The sequence below is a fragment of the Vicia villosa genome, linkage group LG7 (assembly GCF_029867415.1).
Source record: "Vicia villosa cultivar HV-30 ecotype Madison, WI linkage group LG7, Vvil1.0, whole genome shotgun sequence".
In the NCBI taxonomy this organism is placed as follows: domain Eukaryota; kingdom Viridiplantae; phylum Streptophyta; class Magnoliopsida; order Fabales; family Fabaceae; genus Vicia; species Vicia villosa.
Genome location: NC_081186.1, coordinates 108,782,819 through 108,798,712, shown reverse-complemented (window position 1 = coordinate 108,798,712; position 15,894 = coordinate 108,782,819). Strand labels below are relative to the sequence as shown.

The 15,894-nt window shown below is 33.6% G+C and overlaps 1 protein-coding gene, 1 long non-coding RNA gene and 1 pseudogene across 7 annotated transcripts; all 3 read right to left on the bottom strand.

Moving 5' to 3' along the window:
- Positions 1–3,644: 3,644 nt before the first annotated feature.
- Positions 3,645–4,454, bottom strand: LOC131619969 (cytochrome c oxidase subunit 1-like; annotated as a pseudogene).
- A 943-nt stretch (positions 4,455–5,397) lies between these two features.
- On the bottom strand, positions 5,398–7,225 carry LOC131619968 (uncharacterized). Its single transcript, XM_058891003.1, has 3 exons — positions 7,032–7,225; positions 6,535–6,949; positions 5,398–5,502 (listed from the first exon to the last, which is right to left on the bottom strand). Exons 1-3 carry the CDS (start codon positions 7,223–7,225, stop codon positions 5,398–5,400), a joined length of 714 nt encoding a protein of 237 aa, XP_058746986.1.
- Positions 7,226–8,589: 1,364 nt separating this feature from the next.
- On the bottom strand, positions 8,590–11,686 carry LOC131618236 (uncharacterized). Of its 6 annotated transcripts, none has more exons than XR_009288770.1 (6): positions 11,524–11,686; positions 10,983–11,093; positions 10,851–10,897; positions 10,669–10,712; positions 10,317–10,410; positions 8,590–10,244 (listed from the first exon to the last, which is right to left on the bottom strand). It is a non-coding gene; the product is annotated as an uncharacterized LOC131618236 (long non-coding RNA). The 6 variants fall into 6 exon arrangements; XR_009288772.1 differs by lacking the exon at positions 10,851–10,897 and having other exon boundaries at positions 8,590–9,562; positions 9,789–10,244; XR_009288771.1 differs by lacking the exon at positions 10,851–10,897 and having other exon boundaries at positions 8,590–9,896; positions 9,987–10,244.
- Between the last annotated feature and the right edge of the window lie 4,208 nt (positions 11,687–15,894).

The following is a 15,894-nucleotide window of genomic DNA, read 5'->3' as shown; positions in this document are numbered from 1 at the left end:
AGGTATGTAACTCAAGTTTGAACCATTCAATTGATGTTGCTAACCTCATGTGATTCGATGATGTATGTTTTTGAGCTAGCTTTGTTCGAGGACAAACAAAGATCAAAGTTGGGGAGAGTTGTTAGAATCCCATTTGTGCATAGTTTGTATATATGTTTTGTGGTATTTCTGAAACTCTTGTGCCAAATTTGATTACTTTTTGATATAATAGTATGTAAATAAATAACTTTATGTTTATTTTTTAAATTAAGTTAGTTTATTAACTCTTGTTATGTTTTCTTTAGGTTTTAACAATTTTTGGACAAGATGGAATGAGAAGAATGATCAAAACAAGCTTGCAATGAGGATGGAATGCAAAAAGAAGAATTTTTGTGCAAGGAGGTCCGCTCAGCGGAGTCCAAGCGGACCCAGGCAGGGATGCAGCAGTTTTTTCCATCAGCAAGTCCGCTCAGCGGAGCTGAAGCGGACGTGGGCAGTGAAGAGCAGAAAATTTACCTCCGCTCAGCGGACCTTGAAGACAAAACAGATATTTTTACTGCTCCGCTCAGCGGACCCCCTCCGCTCAGCGGACCTACTTTTTCAACTTTTGTTCTTAGCCACATAAAATTGATGATTAAGCATGGTTAGCTTTGTTCTTATCATAACACACATTTGGAGAGAAAGTTAGGGGAAGAGAAGAAGAGAAAAACCATTTTTAAGAAGAAAATCAAGATTTCCAAACATCTTTCTTTGATCTTCTTGAGTTTGATGTCACTAAATCTTGGTTTGTTGCTTGTTGTTGAAGCTTCCATGGATATGGAGGGCTAAGTTTCATCTTGTGTCAAGATTAGAGGTAGTTAGTTTGTAAATATGTACTTTCTTTGATCTATTATGTATGAACTTGGTTAATGATTAATACATGGTGAATATCTTGTTATTTATGTTTCATTTGTTGTTTTGGATCACTATTGAGAGATATGTTTCAAAGCTAGACCTAAAAGATATTCATCTATCAATAAACAAACTCTAGAGATAGATTTGTGAGTTGATATTCACAAGTATCAAGCTTTTAAGATTATCATGTTGATTGTCGGCATGAGAGATCATCTGACGGTGAATAGGATAATAATCACGATATTGCTTTAGAGATAAACAGTATCGAGAGGATACGTGATTGTATTAATCATGAATAGGTTCATATATATAATCTTTAGAGTACATATGAAGCAAACTAATGAACACTAATCTTGACACAGTTTTACCAAATCGTTTTTAAACCCGAATTTATTGTCTTTAATTTCTTTTAATGCTATTTATCTTTCATGATACTAAACACATCCAGAGCCTTAACTCAAAATACACTAAGCTGTAGAACGGCGATAATATCGCATCAATCCCTGAGGAGACGATACTAAAAATACTTATCCTATACTTTCTAACAAGTTGTAAGGTGAATAACATTGTTTTCACAGTTTGTGGGTAGTGAGAAATTCTGTAGAAAACTCACCATCTTCTTCCTCAATTTCATCAAATTCTAGTTTTTTTTATGTAAACAAGGTTTCCATTAATAAGAAACAAGAGGATTTACTATAGTGTTAAGGGATGGGAGAATCCCAATCCAAGTTTTAGACCCTAAAACATTACCAGCACCAACAAGGCTATGAGCCTTAGCATTGAACTTACATCCAATAAATATAATAGAAGCAAAGGAAAATTAACTTAACAGACACCTAATATCCACTGCCACAGGCTTAATAGCCGCAAAATTTGCAATAGAATTGACACAGTCCACAACATTGATTCAATCTGATTGCATCACCAATCTGTCAATCTTCATATCCCAAGCCAATCGAATGCTTCAGCGAATGGCCAGAATTTTAGCAGTCAAAGGGTCAGTAGTCATCATTTCTCTCTTGCAAGCCGATAGAATAACATCTCCATTCGGGGACTTGAAAACACATCCAAACGCAGCAGAATTTGGGAGAAAATATCCCACATCTACCTGGAGAATATGGACATTCTTCGGGTTGTATTCCTCATACATATCAAGGTTACCACGAGACATAATAGAAATAGAACTATTATAATCAGACACACAAATGAGAGCTTCTTGCGCCATTTTCAAAAGATCAAAAATTTTCTATTGAAACACTAGAAGATTTCGCGCCATCTAGATATGGTGCAGCAGATTTTCTAGGAGTTGGATACTCAGAACATCACCACAGGTTAACATTTTATACAACCAGTCGTGGAGATCAAGATTTGAAGTGATCCTAAAGCTTAGAATGGACGAAAAGAAAGTTTTCTAGGTAAAAGGACATTGACAGAACAGATGATGAATCGATTCAGGGGCTGAAAAACAAAGCGGACAACAAGCATCATAAACAGTCCCTTTCTTTCTCAGATTGTCTTTGGTTGGCAGAATATTCTTCAACATCCTCCACCATAAATTACGAACTCTCAGATTAACAGGAGCTTTCCAAATTACCTTCCAACACTTTATATCAGGGGCAGAAGAGGAACCGGGGACTTTTGAATCCTTAACCTGCAAACATAGATGATAAGAGGATCGGACAGAAAAATCACCATCTTGCTCATAATGTCAAATGATCTTATTAGCCACGTTATTAGAAGAAAGCGGAATGCTTATAATTTGAATAGCATCATCCGTATCAAAACAAGAGAATACAAGATCTCCCTTCCAAATTCCAAGATCCCCATCAATTAACATACTGACTTTAGCACCATCTTCCAGCCCCGTCACGCTCCCTTTCAATTTGAAACCCTCATTACCTGGTATCCACCTGTCCTTTGATATGATGACAGACTCCCCATTTTATATTCTCCATCGAGAACCCTTATGCACTACCTCACGGGCACTCAGCAAACTCCTCCAGGCATAACTTGGTGCAAACCCTAGCTTACTCTCTTCAATCGAGCTCTTGGGGTAATATCTGCTTTTAAAAATCTTAGCAACCAAAAAGTTACCACAAGTCATCAACCTCCAGTATTGTTTACCCAACAAACCCGTGTTAAACTCACTAATTCCACGGAATCCCATACCACCCATCCCTTTTGCTATAGCCATCTTATCCCGACTAAGCCAATAAATCTTCCTCTCCCCCTCCTTCGATCCCCATCAAAACTTTGCTATTATCTATTCAATTTCAAGGCAAAGTGTCTCTAGAAGCTTATAGCAAGACATGAAGTAGTTAGGAATTGTTTGTGCCATGACTTTAATTAGAACTTCTTCCCTGACCCGTGACAAAAATATTTCCTTCCATCCTTTGATCTTCTTCCAAACTCAACAACAAAAGAAAATACTTCTTTTTTTATCTACCAAAATAACCTAAAGTCCCAAATATTTGGAATGAGTAATAACGAATCTAACTCCTATCCTAGCCCGTAATAACTCCATAGACTCTTCACAAACATTACGAGTGAAAGATACCTCAGATTTGTCCAGATTTACAACCTGCCCAGAAGATACTTGATACTTGTGAAGAATGGCCATAATATTATCAGCTTCCTGAGGAGTTGCCCTAGTGAACAAAAGGTTGTCACCAGCAAACAGCAAGTGGGAAATGATTGGAGCTTGCCTAGCAATACGAGTGCCATGAATCTTCAAGGCACAAGCCTCCTTCTTCAACAGACCTAAACGAACATCAACGCATAAAATGGAAATGTGCAACCACATAATAAGTATCATGTAGAGCAATGTCTAGCCCTGAATTTGTCGGGACTATTCCAGTGAGTCCTCCTATTGTGAACAAAAAGATGAACCCTACAGCAAATAACATGGGTGTTTTGTATTGTATCGAACCCCCCCACATGGTAGCGATCCAACTAGATATTTAAATTCCAGTGGGGACAGCTATGATCATGGTAACAGCGGTGAAGTAGGAACGAGTATCAATGTCTAAGCCCACAGTAAACATATGATGAGCCCAAACAAGAAATACAAGAACACCTATACTGATTATGGCATAAACCATGCCTAGATACCCGAAGACCGGCTTTCCCAAAAAAGTCGAAACGATATGACTTATGATACCGGATCCAGGCAGAATTGGAATATACACCTCTGGATGACCGAAGAACTGAAAGAGATGCTGGTATAATATGGGGTCTCCCCCTCCTGCGGGATCAAAAAAGGTTGTATTAAAGTTTCGATCGGTTAATAACATTGTAATTTCCCCTGCCAGTACCGGAAGTAATAATAAAAGTGGGAATGCTGTTACTGGAACGGACCATACAAATAGGGGTGATCTATGCATAGTCATTCCAGGTCCACGCATGTTGGAGATAGTCGTTATAAAATTGATAGAACCTAAAATGGATGAAACACCAGATAGATGAAGACTAGAAATTGCTGAATCAACTGCTCCTCCAGAATGGCTGGTAACACAAGTCCTCCCACCAGGCCTCAATTCATTCGACGGTCTGAACTCTTGACTTGACAGCACTACTACCATCCATTGCTTGATGAGGAGTTAGGAGGGCGGTGTGAAGGGATTGCTAACGAAAAGGCTTTGAAGCCTGAAGAAGAAAGCACTGATTGAGGCTGAGCAGGCTTAACTGTGAATCATATGACTGAAGAAGGGCATATGGGATGGCTTTGCCTATAGTACAATCAAGTCGCTATCTTCTACGACTGTAGATGTAGGTAGATATCGGGCCTTCTTCGTTCCCCGAATCTGTTAGTCAGTGAATAGTCCCACCAGTATGTAGAAGAGTTCGTCCCAGTAGTAGTCCACAAGCTTTGTTGGTCACCGTACACAGTGAGAACTGCTCAGCTTGCCCTAGCACACACACTAAGTAGATAGTAGGCACAGGTCCGCTAGGAGCTCATCGAACTGAACTTGTAGAGTGAGACATGTGCTCGATATGGTTTATTTCACTGTTCTTTCTCTCAGTATGCTTCACCACATGCCTGTGATCTCTTTCTCTTTCAAGCTAGGCGGTATCTATAGGAAGTGATCGAAGCATCGGTGAAATGTCATACTTAACACATGCGATTTGCGGATTGCACCTTTGATATCCGCTAATAACTTCCCAATTAAATAGATCTCCCCTGGCTGGCAATCTCACCGGTGAAGTTATAGCTCTCTAACAAGCAATGAGGGACGAGGTTGCCCGGGTCAACGGATTGAAGGTAGTGTTTAATGTTCCCACCTGCAACTACGAATAGGCTAGCTGACCTAGCAGTGAAAGACGAGAGAGCTGGCCAATAATATTTGTCCTAGATTCATCCCTAGCGGCTTCAAAGCCATTAAGATAGTTACTTCTGGGAATGAATAATCTTTATAGCACTCTTGAAAGCGCAACTCCAAGAAAAGAAGAGGGGCTTCCCCGTTATCAGTCCATGAAGGTGCTTTCTTTATTTATTGGTAGTTTGATGCTAGCTGTTATGCTAAGCTAAGCAATGCCGCTTATAGCAGTTGGACAAGGAAAGGAAAGAGCGAGCAGCCACACATGAATCGCGATAAACAATGTCATGATAGGCTTTCCATAACCATCTTTCTGTAATCAAATCATTCTTTCGGTCTCCCAATAAACGAAAAAGTTGCAAAAGCTGTGCTCGATTTCCTGCGCTAAGAAAGGGGAGTGCCCTATTTACCAAGAGGCTGCAGGACAACTCGGAAAAGAAGGAGTTGTTATCGAATTCGAATAGGCTTAAGAAAAGGCTGTCACAGAGAAGGAGCAAAGGGAGGAAGGAAATGGGCAAATAGGTTCAATCCATAACTGAAAGCAGGAAACTTAGAAAGAAAGACATAAAGCAAGGGAATCTGGTAATCCTACTGCTACTAAGACTACTCCGTCTTAGGGCTAGGAGTTAAGATGCAGCGTAACGGGGCGTAACAGTTGGTGCTCTAATCTGAGCTAAGAGATAGGAACTGCACTTCGACTTGATTTCTTCTACTTCTCCCTCTCTAACCCAAGTCCTAGAAGTGAATGAGGTTTTTTTCCTGGAATAAATTTTGAGTGTGAATTTTAACTAGTGTTGTGCTTACTGTTTAGTGGTAGAGTTTGCCAGAAAAGCAAAGCCTTAGAGTTCTAGCGGGGTTGCTCTATAATCAGCTCCTTAAGAATAGAGACTTATTGGTGAAAATGTCCTTATAAAAGCAAAGGCTAAAGCCCATGCCATACTTAAATGTGTGAATTCTAACTGTCTTGCTTCTGAAAAGATGTACTTCTTGGGTACGAAACTTTTGTTCCAGCTATTATTTAATCTCGAAAGAGTGCCTTTTGGCTTTATCCTTGATGGGTCTGAGCTAATTTTTGAAAGCAGCAGCAGCTACTCCTACCGCTACTTTAACAGAAAAACTATTGATTCTCATCGATCAAAACTTTGCTATTATCTATTCAATTTCAAGGCAAAGTGTCTCTAGAAGCTTATAGCAAGACATGAAGTAGTTAGGAATTGTTTGTGCCACGACTTTAATTAGAACTTCTTTCCTGACCCGTGACAAAAATATTTCCTTCCATCCTTTGATCTTCTTCCAAACTCAATAACAAAAGAAAATACTTCTTTTTTTTCTCTACCAAAATAACCTGAAGTCCCAAATATTTGGAATGAGTAATAACGAATCTAACTCCTATCCTAGCCCGTAATAACTCCATAGACTCTTCACAAACATTACGAGTGAAAGATACCTCAGATTTGTCCAGATTTACAACCTGCCCAGAAGATACTTGATACTTGTGAAGAATGGCCATAATATTATCATCTTCCTGAGGAGTTGCCCTAGTGAACAAAAGGTTGTCACCAGCAAACAGCAAGTGGGAAATGGTTGGAGCCTGCCTAGCGATACGAGTGCCATGAATCTTCAAGTCACAAGCCTCCTTCTTCAACAGACCTGAACGAACATCAACGCATAAAATGAAAAGGTAAGGTGAGAGATGGTCCCCTTGCCTGAGACCCCTCCCAGGGGTGATATTGCAACGAAGTTGACCATTTAAAAGCCCCCTGTAAGACACCATGGAAATACATTTCCCACACCACAAAATAAAGCACCCACACCACAAAAGGCCACTCAATCCTATCATACGCCTTCGACATGTCGAGCTTAAGCGTCATCACTCCCCGTTTTCCTTTTATCTTCTTTTTCATCCAATGGAAACATTCCATGGCAATGAGGGCATTATCCATTATCAAACGACCTTGGACAAAGGCACTTTGTTCTTCATCAATGACATCCGGGAGAACCAAGCTTAATCCTAGTTCTTTGATTCTTTCTTTCATTGTTATTGTATTGATAACAATCTTGTTCATCAAGACTGATAGAAAATCTCTAAAAAGTTTGGTGGATTTCCAGCAGGGATATCAAACCATGTTTTGAAGATAATTAAAGACGTAACTGTGTTACAGCCTAAGTTGCAGAAGAGGAGTTTTTCCAAAAAAATTGATACTTCAATGACATGCAGAAACTACTTATAAATCTATCTCATGTTTATTACTGTTAATGACACCCTAGATACCTGAGTGGAACTGTTCATGCCTAATTTACTATGGTTTGTTCAGATTCAGGATCTAAGCCTTGCACACTGAAAGGATAAAATTCACTCTTATTATTTTTTTATTTTATAATATTTAGTTCATTAACAATTGTTTATTATAACTTTCATTGTAAGACTTAACTAGTAGAAGACCCGTGCGTCCGCACGGGTAAATTCACTCATATCTTAAGTCATTTTATAAGCCTTAGTTGTTGCTGATATATAGTTATTATAAAATAACTAACAACTGTAAATATTTAAAAATAAATATGTAACAAATCATCAACATGATAAAACCAATATTTATAATAACTATAAGTATTTACAAATATTTTGTTCATTAAAATAAAAAAATATTGTGGTGATAGTGACCCGTGAAAATAATGAATTTCGGTAATAAAATTCACAAGAGTTCATCAGTAGAACCAAATATCAACCTGTATTTCGCCCATATTAAAGAACACAATACTCTCAATGACCTTAAACTCTACACTTACATTTAAATTTAAAATAAATAAATATTTTATAAATTTAGTTGTATTAAATGATAATGAAAAAAATTATATAAATTTAGTTGTATTAAATGATAATGAAAAAAAAAAAAAAGAGTAAATAAGGAGGCATAGGTGTATTTATATATTTTATTCGAGGCATAGGTGTACTTGTGGATTTTATTTAAACCATATATAAATAACGTGCTTTAAAGTTAATTATAACAGAAAATTTATATAAAGTTTTAATGGGTCGGCTCTGATAGTATATTTATAAAGTTGCAATGTAATTAAAATTTCATAAAAATTTAATAATATAAATCAAATTAACAATAATCATATTTAATATATTTTAAATATAAATCAAGTTAACAATAATCATAAAGTTCAAACTAATAACATGTATTCGATGAGTAGAATTATTATATAGTGTTTTGATGCAATTCTTATAACAAATTCCAGCATGTTTTATTTTTCCAAGTTTTATAAAATTCCATGAAAGTTTTATACCACCATATACTCAAATAGGTTCAAGAGTCCAACATACAAACTCTCGAGATTAATTAGAGACCAACAGCCGCAAAGAGATTACCAAATTATAGAACAAAAAACCAATGAATTGAGCCAATATGACAATCACAAAATACACTTTCTTTTCTTTTAGATAAATAAATGGCATGATATATGTACAACTAACTAAAAACAACATTAACAAATCAATTCTTACTCTAACTGCATTATAGATTCTTCTGACAATACAGTCAACAATGAATATTTTGCCTTGATTGAGATTCTGCCACCTTCTACACATAGCTTTGCACCAGTGACAACCCAATATCCAGGTGGATCCTCTGGACCTCTTACCTTTTCCTTTGTGTCCACAAAGCTAAGCATCTTGGGACCTCTTACCGAAGGGTTTCTTGCAGTTGCTAAACTAATGAGGCTAACTCCAGGACCAACAAAACCAATGGACTGCGGTAAAAGAGCGGAATTAGCAAAATTCTTTTGCACATGACAAAACTAATGTGCTCCTTCATTAACCCGCGAAGGTGTTTACGATGTTACGGTTGTTCCACACAAGCTGTAATAGTAAACCATTCAAAACCAACATCAATATTTTCTGGACATCAACAAAAACTCAAAAACAATGAAATCATAAAACAATATCCATAAACAAATCTCATTAAACTTGAGAAATATTTATCATGCTTCTGCAGTTTTCCGTACACATAGGTGGCCTCTTCCTCATTGCAATTGAAATTCAAGTGTTGTTTTACAAGATCAAGTGAATGTTTCCTATCAATCTTGTGTTTCAACCAAGAAGTTCCAAGACAACTCTGGAGTTATACATTTGATTACACAACTATGATACAATGCCACAACAATGCATTTTGAACTAAGTATGGAGATTATTAACTTCTTTATTGTATATCATATGGTTAATACAACACCCTTATAAAATAAAACAAAAATAAAGAAGTAAAATAATTTATATTTATGGTATACATAAGCATGGTAAGCTATACTACTTGTCACTTATCTCATATGAAGCTTTTGTCATATACTTTGTCTTCAATTTGAAATTAGTTTAACTGAGATGAAACAATAAAGGTGAATACACACATGTGCAACAAATTTTCTATAAAGCAAAAGCAGTAGTAATTAAGAGAGACACGGTTTCAAAACCAGTACACATTATGACCTTGTAGTATGTATACCTGGGAAATGTAAAACATAAAACTATAAAACAGACTCTACAAATCTTCATTATGTCATGAAATAGATTTTTGAATGCATACATTTCTCAAGTATACATACCGATTAGGTCATCTTGAATATCGATTGTTTCTTGTGGGGATACTCTGCCTATCTGAAAGCTGGTCCACTTGTTTCAGGAAAGCCAATTCACTTTCCAGTGTAGCATGACTAAATATAATATTCAAATCATAAATGGTAAAACGAAAAAATACGGTTATGGAATGTGATAACTCGAGGAAAAAAACTGTGATCACATACACTTTGTTTTGTTCATCAAATTCAGCACAGACTTCATGCACATGTACCATTACCTCCAGCTCCTAGTCAAGCCAACTCGGGAGGGATTTTTCATTGATTTGGATATAAAGTTGGATTAAAAATTTTTTATAGTGCTAAATGTACCAAGCTAAATTGTTTTTTAGAACATTTCTGTCCCCTTTTAATTTGTCAAATTGTATTAAGCACAAGTAGTATAGTTCATTACCTGTCCAGGTTGTAGATATCCATTTGAATAAACTGAAAGGGATAGAAAATAGTTAGTATACTCAAATATGTAGTAAAAGGAAACACTAACAATTCAAGTTCTACCAGAGTGGTCACACAGAGAAGATTTGCGAGCTTCCAACAATTCCTTTAACCTCTTGATAGCCATTGTTGCTTCCTCTATCTTTCTATGAAGAATCTGCACACAAAAATTGAGTGACAACAGCTGTTGTAAAATCCTGAATTCTGGGATGTGAAAATTAGAAGCCTTGTTTTATATGTGTATTGTTTCTAATATCTATCTACATCATTCTAATACAACAATCACACGGTTATTTCTCGCCTAATTTAGATATAGTTAATGTGGAAAGGCCAAGTAAAAGACAAGAGTGAAGGTAGAAATATCTTCACAACAAAATGAGCACAGAAAACAACAAACTTTAAGTATTTAACTCACAATTTTCTGACGGTGTTTACCATCTTGCGGTTGCTCCAAACACGCTGCAATGGCAGCCCAATCAAAACCAACATCAATATTTTCAGAACATCAAATCAACAAAAACAGTGAAATCATACAACAATATCCATAAACAAATCTCATTCAGCATAAAACAAATGAGTCTGCTTCTTTGTACACACATCTGGAAAAAATATCTTCAAAAAACCGCACATTGAAGTCAAACCACCTAACAAAATACCAATAAAATTTCTGGTGATTTCTTACAACATTGCCATGGGAAGAATTCGTAAATGACATGAAAGTTGCCATACCATCATGTTATTGCTTCTACCAGTTTTGATCATGCTCTTTGTGCTAAGAAGAAAAAACATTTCATCATCTTGTTCAAAACCATCCATTAAGAGATCAAGCTGAATGCCAAGCTACATTCAACAACAAAAAGAAACATATCAGCAACATGACAAACACAAACAAACATATGTCTAAAATCTGACAAACACAGACAACAAAATGATGACATGAAAAACTCAAACAAACCAAAGTAATTATCAATGTTCTAAATCCACAAATCCTTTAGCAGCGCAACCCGTGGACTCGATTACATTCACACTAAAACTTGATTACCGAAGGGTTTGTTTCATCCGTCGGCGCTCTAAACCAGGTCGTCGTTGAACTGATAGATCTGGCAAATATGAAACTCCACAAACAAACACAGACACGAGAAATCATAGACATGAACACAAATAGGCAGCCATCAAAACCAAAAATAAAAAAAGGACGAGAGGGAATATGTTTCACATGAAATTGCAGTTGAAAATGAAAACGAAAAAAGAACAGTAAATCGGTATTTACCTTCTTTGGTTTCATTGTTTTCGGCGGCAGCAATTCTATTGTTTTCGACGGCGGTGGTTTTAGGGTTCGGAGAGAAAGAGACGAAAGAGATAGAAATATGTTAATGGAAAGAGAAACAAAATTTGTAAAATGAGAGGGATAGAGGTGAAAAGTTAAAGAAATGAAAAAGGTTAATACAGAGTTTATTGCTTTACCCGGATAAAGTTATGTTTGAAGGTAAAAGGGAAAAACTAAAGAATATTTGGTGAGATTCAATAGAAATATTGGAAGGAGAGTGCCATTTGGAGGAATGGGGATATTTGATTGGTGGATATAAATTTTTGATTTAGTAAATTACACAAAAGGGCTTTTGTAAGGGTAATTAATTTTTGCATTAAGGGTAATTTAGGGTGTTTGGTAGTATGTTTTATTATTAGGTAGGTAGTTGATACTCCCCTGAATTTCTTTTACATGTGTTGAGGATGACTAATTTTTTGTATTGGCGTGTTTTGCAATCCATAGAATTGGTGAACCAATGTCACTTAATGGTTCATCAATATAATTAGAATCCATTACATAGCTTATAGTAAGTTACAAGACAACCACTTGATAGTTGTGGTGTTGTTTTTAGCAGAACCGATTTCATGTATTTTTCAAGTTATGTTAGAGATGAACACATGGAGATAATGGGCTTTTTAATTTCATAAATGCAAATCCTATTCATTATACACATTTGTGCATTTTTGAGTTAAAATATCATTAGAATTTACATAGCTCATTTAGACAATTTCTTTATAGACCCCTACCTTTTTAAGAATCTGTAGCGAAATTCGAATAACGCCTCTATATTTCGGAAGTGCATCTTTGAATGTAATTTTTTTTGAAAAAAAATGTTATTTCGGAAGTGCATATCCGAAAACACTTTTTTTATAGAAAAAATGTGACTTTAGAGATGCACTTCCGAAGACACTTTCTTTTAGAAAGGGGTGTGTTCAGAGATGCATAACCGAAATATTCTAATATTTTGTCTTGGAATTTTTCGGATATGTATATCTGAAAGAACTCAATACTTATTAAAAATTTAAAATCAAGATGAATCAATACAATTAATAGGATAATTAATTGTATTTATTAAAATATATTATTAAATATATATATATATATATATATATATATATATATATATATATATATATATATATAATCAAGATATAATAATAATATGAGCCTAATAAATATTTAAATCAACACCTTATTTTTATATAAAAAATTAATAATAATAATAATAATAATAATAATAATAATAATAATAAAGATATTATTTATTTATGAATTTTTATGATACATAAAAAAATCATTTCATAAACTAAATTTCAAAAATAATTTTATAGTTAAAAATATTAATTTTATAAACAAAATTTCCAAAACAATTTTAAAGTTAAAAATTATTTTATATATAAATAATTTTTTATCATAATTAGTTATTAAAATAATTTTTATATTTATGATTTTTATTTATTATTTTGAAAAACTATGTAATTCAAAATTTATATTAAAATATGAATAAAATAGTAAATAATTTATTCTTATTTGATCTCTTTTATTTTAAATTTTTGTTGAATAATTATTAATGTATTTATTTTTTATATAATCATAATTGTTATGTATTAATTATAATTTTAGTAATTATTAATATAAAATTTATCAAAAAATAATGAAATATTTTAATTTATAATTAGAATTAGAATAGAAATATAAACAGAATAATTATCATTATTATTATTTTCATAATTTATAAATTATATCAATTTTAAGATATTTGAATTAATCAATTTTTTAGTTTTTTGAAATTTTTTCGGATATGCATATCCGAAAAAAACCTCTAACAATTTTTTGGGATTTTTTCGAATATGCATATTCGAATTAACTAAAATCCCGATTTTTTTTTGTGTTTTCGGAGATGCATCTTCGAAAGGGTATTTTAGAATTTTCAATAGGGGTCTATAAAGAAATTTTTCTCATTTAAAGTTTTCTATTTGTCATTTTTAGTATTAGCTTAGGTTTTGGGCTTAAAGTATAGTTATATAGTTTTAATTAATTGATTTCTAAAAATAGTATTAATTGATAAATTATCTTAGATATCAATATTATATCATTAAAAATAATTTTTTTTATTCTAATCATCCCTGTCATATTTAAGATTGGAGAAAGGTCAACAAAATTTTAAAGGAGGTAAAGTTGAAGGATAAAAAACTTGATTTTAAAATTAGAGGACTAAAAATTTGAAAACATTAAAATAGGGGGTCAAAAGTGAATTTAAGCCTAAATAGTAATAATACTATATGGTTGTTGTTGGTTAATATTTTGTTTGAATGAGTTTAATAAGAGTCATTGATAATGAAAAAGAAAGATGGAAGATGTGAATTTTTTGGCGCAGGGGGAGCTTACAAATTTCAGACCCTGATGTTGTCAAGTTAGTTAAACTAACCAACCATTGTTCTTAAAAAAATTTGTTTGTCATCATCAAAAAGTGGCGGATTGTGGGAACAAAATTGCTCATGTCCCTTGAATTTTTATGATAACAAAGTACTTAAAGAACAATTGAGTATATATACTAACATTTGTTTATCAGTGCAGAATTATAAGCTTAAAAAATAACTTGGTTTTGACCCTGATAAAGAGCTTATGAAGATAAGCTAAAATTTTCAAATTCTGGTGGTTTAGAATATGGTGACTCAGACTTTGTATCTCTACTTCCGATGACAACTCAGATTCTGAAGACTTAGGATAAAGGAACTCAGCCTTTGGTTCGTACTCTGTCTCTAAAGTAGAACCATCTTGTCAAAGCCAAATTTTAGAATAAAGTTAAGTAGAGTTTGTGCAGTGCAAGGCTCAAAGAAAGTTGACATCACATCTTAAGTCTGCTCCAACATATTTATAGATACCTAGTATGAAGAAAGACGCAGTGGAAAAAGTCCTTACATATAGGAAGAAGATCTTAATAGATCAACTTCCAACATCTCTCTAGGAACCGTTTTTCAGCAAAGACACTTGTGCAAATCATATTGTAACGACTCTTTTTGTTGCCTTTATATAGGGGACATATTAAATAAGAACTTTGGCTATTATGAGAACTAAGAACTTTTAATAATAACCATACGATTTAAAATCAATGCCTTAGATGTCACTCAAATTTTAAGAAACAATAATTAATACATAGATTCTGGTTCAAATACATATCACACCAATGCAAATCTCAGCATTGATTTTAAATCGTATGATTATTATTAAAAGTTCTCGGTTCTCATAATAGCTAAAGTTCTCAACTCTGAATTCTCAATTAAATTTTCTCCTTAATCTATTTTTGTATCCGATAACAATTTTAGTTAAAGAAACTTTCCGTTGAGAAATAACTTTAATGTTAATAGATTTGTTTCTTAATTATGATAATAAGCCCATTAGCTTCTTCCATCTACAAACATTAGTACTTTTATTATTACTATCAGAATTACTTCTTTGGTCTTATTGGCTTTGGCTAATATGCATAAGGATTTACTTATGCACCATGCATAAGTCTACATAAGTCATTGAATCATGTTTTTAATTTAATATTGAGTATTGAGTATTGAGTAATAACAATTGATGTCTAGAATTTGATCTAAAGGTCCATAATAATCTATGTATGGTGCATAGATTTTTATCTATGCACGATAACTGCACCCGGTCTTATTTATATGCGACAATTCACTTTTTAGATACATTTAATAATCAATTCACTTTTTAAATATATTCAATAATTACTGTATCTAAACTACATATAAATCAAATACATAAATTCAAATATCTCTTATAAATAGGAAGGAAGGGAGCAGTTAATTAATATTAAATCAGAAAAATACAACTAATGATAAGAGGGGTAGCTTCAAAGAATTAGTTATAGTGAATGAGGTTGAAAAAATTGACTACAGTGATGGGTGAAAAACGAAAAGGTGTGAATGGTTGAACATTTGTGAGAGAAATAATGAAAAAGGTGACGGGATTATTTTAATAGAAGATTTAATCTCATTCATTGAATTTGATTTAATGGTTTATAACAATTCTTCTCACCCTCACATTAGAGACAACTAGTGTCTTACCCGTGCGTTCGCACGGGTACCCGTCGTTTTTGCGCATTGTGATTGAGAAAAATAAAAGATATTAGTAAAAGATTAAGTTTTGGGTAAAATTGAAAAAGTTATAAAAATAGTAATATTTTATTTAACAAATTATAATGACGGAAAAGTTTTAAAATCCCAAATTCACGAATTATAATGAAGAAATATTCAATCAAATTATATAATTCAATTAGTGATAACTATTAGCCCAATCTCAAACTATCAGCTAAGGAGAATC

What these genes read in the sequence shown, in the direction of transcription:
- LOC131619968 (XM_058891003.1), bottom strand. Translation starts at nt 7,225, where the DNA reads ATGAAAGAAAGAATCAAAGAACTAGGATTAAGCTTGGTTCTCCCGGAT. An exon ending in AAGCTCGACATGTCGAAGGC is followed by an intron (nt 6,950 to 7,031) that starts GTATGATAGGAT and finishes GGTGTCTTACAG; the next exon opens with GGGGCTTTTAAATGGTCAAC. An exon ending in CCAAATATTTGGGACTTCAG is followed by an intron (nt 5,503 to 6,534) that starts GTTATTTTGGTA and finishes ATTTGATTACAG; the next exon opens with AAAGATGGTTATGGAAAGCC.